The 6000-nt window shown below is 44.2% G+C and overlaps 1 protein-coding gene across 1 annotated transcript in view; it reads right to left on the bottom strand.

Annotated features, from left to right (window-relative positions):
- Positions 1-786: 786 nt before the first annotated feature.
- The window catches only part of LOC126998950 (uncharacterized), a 204955-nt gene continuing 199741 nt past the window's right edge, over positions 787-6000 (bottom strand). The window contains exon 5 of the mRNA XM_050861241.1: positions 787-1196. Coding sequence (XP_050717198.1) covers positions 1031-1196 — 166 coding nt within the window. The 3' untranslated portion in view covers positions 787-1030. The remainder of the gene's footprint in view (positions 1197-6000) is intronic.

Below are 6000 nucleotides of genomic sequence, written 5' to 3'. Positions count from 1 at the left end.
GGAAGTCACTGCTGCGAATCATCCACTCCCTGAAACCTTCCCATGTCTTCCTCCTCCTCCTCTCCTCCTCCTCTCTGTCTCCTCCTCCCTTCTCCTCTTCCTTCCCATTCCCCTCCTTCCCCTCCTCCTCGTCGGGCCCCATAAAGCCCTGTCCGGCAAAAAGCGGAGTGCGTAAAGTCTCTTAAACGAGCCTGGGCGTCCTGGGCCTAAGGGAGCGTTGAGGAGGAGAGAGAGGGAGAGGGAGGGAGACGTAGAAGTAGAGGGAAAGGGAGCATGGAAGAGGGAGAGGTAGAGGGAGAAGGAGAGTTTGAAGGAGAGAGAGGGAAGAGGAGGGAGATGACAGGGAGAGGAAGGAGAGGAATAGTTACAGAGAGAGGAGAGGTCGAAGAAGAGGGAGAAGGAGAGGGAGTGTGGAAGAGGGAGAGGTAGAAGGAGAAGGCTAGTTTGAAGGAGAGAATGGGAAGAGGAGGGAAACTAATGTGAGGGAGCGGACAGGGAGAGGAAGGAGAGGAATAGTTACAGGAAAGGGAGAGGAAGGGGCAATTAAGGGGAGGGAGAGAAGACAGCAAAGATGAAAGGAAAAGAAAGGGTGGGAACGGAGGAGAAGCAAGGGAAGGAAAGGATGAAAAGGGGAAAGATATGAGTGAATGAGGGGAAGGGGGGATATCAAAGGAGGAAGAGGGACAAAAAGATGGATGGGAGAGGAAAGATAAGGGGAAGGGGAGCGAGGGAGGGGTAGATTACTGGAGAAGGAGAGGGAAGGGCGCGAGAGGAAGGGGGGGGGGGAGGATCAATGGAGAGGGGGAGAGGGACAGAGATTGGAGCTTGGTCGGAAGATAAAAACACCGGCACTTATGAATATTTGCATAGCATCCTTTAAAAAGAGATAAAAGAGGCGTTTAAATTCGTTATGCAGAAGCGGCTGACGTTCCTCGCTTCTAATATTCTTCGTGCGAGTATATAATTTTTTTTTTACAGGTAAGGAGACAGTTCAAGGGCGTAAAGAAAGGAAGAAAAAAAAGCCCGCTACTTAAATTGCTCTTGATTTAGTAACAGGGCGAAGAAGGGTGAAAACAGAAGTATGAAAGTGTGAATAGTCCATCAATTGAGTAATACGTGGTAAAAACAGCATACTACATACCTGTTCGCGAGCTGTGTGGGCGTCCCGGAGGAGGTCAACGGTGGTGTGGATCCATCTGATAAATAAGAATATATAGATTAGAAGATAGGGTAAGCAAAGTAGATGTATCAGTGATGTTAAATAAAAGTAGACACGAGAAAGTTGATGGGAAAATATATTCAAAAGAGCCTCCTTAAGCTGAATGATTTGGCAACGCAGCGCCTCCGACCATCATCATCATCATCATCATCATCATAACAAACACTATCACCGTCACCATTACCAGCATTTTCGACCAACATCACCCCTCTACTAACAACACCTTCAACCATCACCATCACCACCACAATCACCCCCATCATGATATTATAGACATCTTCATCCATTACCCTTATCAGCACCACCATCATCATCACCACATGGCAACATTTTCATCTATTATCTCCTTATCTATTATCACCACCACCCCCACCAGCATCCTCCTCCTATCTATCTACACACACGCACGCACACAAAATCAAACAAGCTAACACACACACACACACACACACTATACGGCCTGCACACAAAGACAGGCGAGGACGTGAACGATGGAGGATTACGAGAATTCCCAAACAACTACAACGCTGGCGATGGTTTATTGTTATGTCCACACAGACGCACCAGACATCAATATTACCCGTCGCTTCCGCTGCTGCACCTTCGCTTGACGAGAGGGCGGGCCTGATATGCTTGATCGGCCGTCTTGCTCGCTTTTCTGGCTGTCCTGTGTTTTGTTGTTGACTGTCGAAAGGTATGATGTGTTGTCTCCGCTGCTACATGATCGTTTGTTGAGACCGGGTACAAGGAGTGTGAGGTGCTTGCTTGCTGTGTTCCGGGAAAGTGCTATCTAATCATTCTGTCTGTCCTGTGCTCTGTTGTTGAGTGAAAAAGTATTACGTTGTGTTGTCTCCGCTGCTACATGATCGTTTGTTGAGACCGGGTACAAGGAGTGTGAGGTGCTTGCTTGCTGTGTTCCGGGAAAGTGCTATCTAATCATTCTGTCTGTCCTGTGCTCTGTTGTTGAGTGAAAAAGTATTACGTTGTTGTCTCCGCTGCCCACGATCGCTTGTTGAGACCTGGTGCAGTGGATGTGATATGCTTGCTTGCTGTGTTCTGGGAAGCTGCTCTCTAATCATTCTGTCTATCTTGTGTTCTGTTGTTGAGTCAAAAAGTATTGTGTTGTCTCCGCTGCTCCACGATCGCTTGTTGAGACCCGGTGCAGTGGGTGTGATATGCTGGCTTGCTGTGTTCTGGGAGGCTGCTCTCTAATCATTCTGTCTGTCCTGTGCTCGTGTGTCGTTAAGTGTTGGCGATACAAAATAAATTCTTATAATTCGTCGTGGTTTCTGCCTCAACTGTTGCTTCTAAAGCGCGGAAACAGCGCTTGATATGCATGCCGTGTGCTGGGAATCTGCTCTCAAGTTTCTTTATCTTACAGAGAAGGAGGCAGCTCAAAGGGGTAAATACAAACAAAAGAAAACAAAAAAAGCCCGCAATGGCGCTCTTCTTGCAAATAATGTTGGTAGAAGAGTTGAAAACAGAGAGGCCAAAGTTATTTGACGGTGTCTTGATACTCTCCTCTTAAAAGTAGGCAAGAGAAAATACATATACAGGAAGAGTTTACCAGCAAAAGGGATAAAAGAAAATAATGTACTGGTTAACTCTTGCATTAGAGGTTTGGATTGTATGGAGATGGGCGAGAGTAGAAAGTGTGTAATGGGTAGGGTAATGGGAGTGGTAGAGGAATGCAGTCAGCAAGTGCAGAAGAGCAATCAGCATGAAAATATCGATAGAAGTTAAAAAGCAAGGCAACATTCCTGCAGAGTTTAAGAGGCAGAAGACAGTCATTAAGAGAAGGGGAGTTGATGCAGGGAGGGGAGCTGATGAGTCACCTCTGTGTCTCCTGTGCGCTTGTTCTGTGTTGTGCTGGTGAAGCGCAGTTGGTCATACATCGCCTTTGCTGCCTCTACTTCTGAAGGGCCGAATACAGATGTGATATGCTTGCTATGTTCTGGGAATTTGCTTTCAGGTCTGTCTGTCTGTCTGTCTGTCTTGTGCTCTTGCTCTGTGTTGTATTCTGTGTTGTGCTGGTGATGCAAAACAAATTAATATCATTCGTCACAACTGTTGCCTCCAATATCGCTGCTAAAAAAGGAATACAGCGCGTTATAGACTTGCTGTTTCCTGGGAATCTGCTCTCTAGTGCCTCTGTCTGTCCTGTTCTCTTGTGCTGTGAAGTGTTGATGATACTAAACACATTATTATCATTCGTTGCCATCGCTGCTACACTATTGCTTCTAAAAGGCCGGATACAGCGGGTGATATGCTTGCTGAGTTCTGGAATCCGCTTTTCAGTCTTTATGTTTTCCCTGTGCTATTATTTCCTAATGTGTTTTGTGTTGTGTTGATGACAGAAAGCAAATCAGTAACATTTGTCGCTTTTGCTGCATCCGATATTGCTTCTAAAACAGGGATGCAGCGTGTGATATGCTTCATGTGTTCTGCGAATCTGCTGTAACCTATTTCTGTCCTCTCTCTTCTGTCCTAAGCTGCGCTGTGCTGTGCTGTGCAAGGAAAGTTTAATATCATGTTTCTCCGAGCGCTGCGCCATGGTTTAGCTTGTTAGAGGAGATGCTGAACATGATATCCTTACTGTGTTCTGGGAATCTGCTGTGTCGCCTCCATGTCTGTCTGTGGAAAGCGCTAAATATTTGAAAAAGCAAAATTGCATGAAATGAATGATAAAAGAAGCTGTCCTGTGCTGCGCTATGATATGATTTGTTATTTAGGGGTCGTAAATAAACAATTGGAAAATAAAAGAAATTAAATGAATGAAAATAAGAGTTGTTTATGGGATGACTTTCATATATTTCGGTTCTCATTAATCAAGTCTGGAGACACGCCAGTTCTCGTCGACAGACCCACTTGGTCGGCTAGGCTGACATCTGCGATAAAGTCTGTCTCTCGGCACCTTCCCCTCCCCTTCATGAGCCTGTGTGGTCCTTCCTCGGAGAGACGTACGCGCTTTACTTGAGGTGGCGACAAATAAAAGAAATAAAAAAATCAGTGTTGTGCTGTATTGAGTCTTGTTTTATAGGTGACAAAGACCAAGAACTAATATATAATGTGGAAATAACGATAACAAAAGCAATGAAAAAGAGATTGTAAATAATGAAGAGCGAAGCTTTGGGGCAATAAAACTCTTTCCTTTCAACGTTCGGGCTTTTTTTTTGTGTGATGAAAATTCAGAAAACTAAAAAAAGAAAAAAAACGTCGTAACAATGAACCGCAGTGAATATACGCCTTGCAGATGCTAATAATAATGAATGGCGCCAGACAAACATCAAAGGAAAGTCGGATGAAAGAAAAAAATGACAAAAAGCACAATTGAAATGAAAAATGATTACGAAATATTCCTTTTAAACTTACGACCTCACCAAAGAAGAGAGAGAGAGAGAGAGAGAGAGAGAGAGAACATGACCATGAACGACGCGCATAAAATGAATGTTTTTGAAGTAATAAATAATCGAGTTCAGGGAAACGCGGAGCAGCGAGAATTAAGAGAAAATGTTGATAATATTGAAAAAGGGAACGGCCATTTTATTATGACGTAACTTTGCAGCATAAAAAAGAGAGAAAATAAAAGAAAGGGAAGGAGGAAATGGCGGAGGAAAGGAGGAAGTGAGGAAGGAAAGTGATGTATAGGAGGAGGAAGTGGAGAAGAGAAGAAAAATGTGAGGAAGTGAAGAAGGAAGTGAAGAATGAAAGAGGAAGGTAGTAAAGAAACGGTGGAAATGAGGGAGAGAAGGAAGAAGAGGGAAATAGAGGGTAATGAAGGAGGAAAAGAAAAGAAGGAGGAGGAAATGGCGAAGTAAAGGAAGAATTAGCAGAGAGGAAGAGGAAGTGAAGAAAAGAAGAAAAAGAGGAAAAGAAGGAAATGACGGAGAGGAGGAGTAAGTAAAAGAGAAAGGAAACTGACGTGATAAAGGAGGAAAAGAAGGAGAAAAAGAGGACGCGGCAAAGAAAAGGAAAAAGTGTAAAAGAGAAGAAGAAAGTAACTGAGTGAAGGAAGAAGAGAAGGAGAGGAGGAAGAGGAAGAAGTGGCAGAGAGATGATAATAAAATGACACCAAGAAAGAGGAAGCGACAGAGAGAGAAGAGAGACAAAGAGAAAGAGATAAAGAGGATCAGGAGGTATACGATGTAACTTCAGATGGAGACACAATAAAGAAGAAACCTGGAAGGGGAAATAAAGTTGGAGAGAGAGAGAGAGAGAGAGAGAGAGAGAGAGAGAGAGAGAGAGAGAGAGAGAGAGAGAGAAGGATAGAGGGATGAAGAGACTGAGGCAAGGATGAAGGAAGATCGAGAGGGATGCGAGGGATCAAAGGAACTGTCATTAACAAGAACACCTCTCTCTCTCTCTCTCTCTCTCTCTCTCTCTCTCTCTCTCTCTCTCTCTAAGCGGAAATATAACCGGACAAAAGATAATAACATTCGTGACTCTCTCCAATGCACACACACACACACACACACACACACACACACACACACACACACACACACACACACACACACACACAGCAACACAAAGGGAACACAATGGGAAACTATTGGCCCAAAGAAAGGCTTCGTTGCAGTGTGTTTCCTGTTACAATTTTTCCTTTATTTTGCTTTCCTTTTTTTTTTAAGCTTTTATCTTTCCTTGATGTCACTGTTTGGTCTCGACTGTGTGTGTGTGTGTGTGTGTGTGTGTGTGTGTGTGTGTGTGTGTGTGTGTGTGTGTGTGTGTGTGTGTGTGTGTGTGTGTGTGTGTGTGTGTGTGTGTGTGTGTGTGTGTGT

The sequence above is a fragment of the Eriocheir sinensis genome, chromosome 15, assembly GCF_024679095.1.
Source record: "Eriocheir sinensis breed Jianghai 21 chromosome 15, ASM2467909v1, whole genome shotgun sequence".
NCBI lineage: Eukaryota > Metazoa > Arthropoda > Malacostraca > Decapoda > Varunidae > Eriocheir > Eriocheir sinensis.
This window is presented reverse-complemented; position numbering and strand designations above follow the sequence as displayed.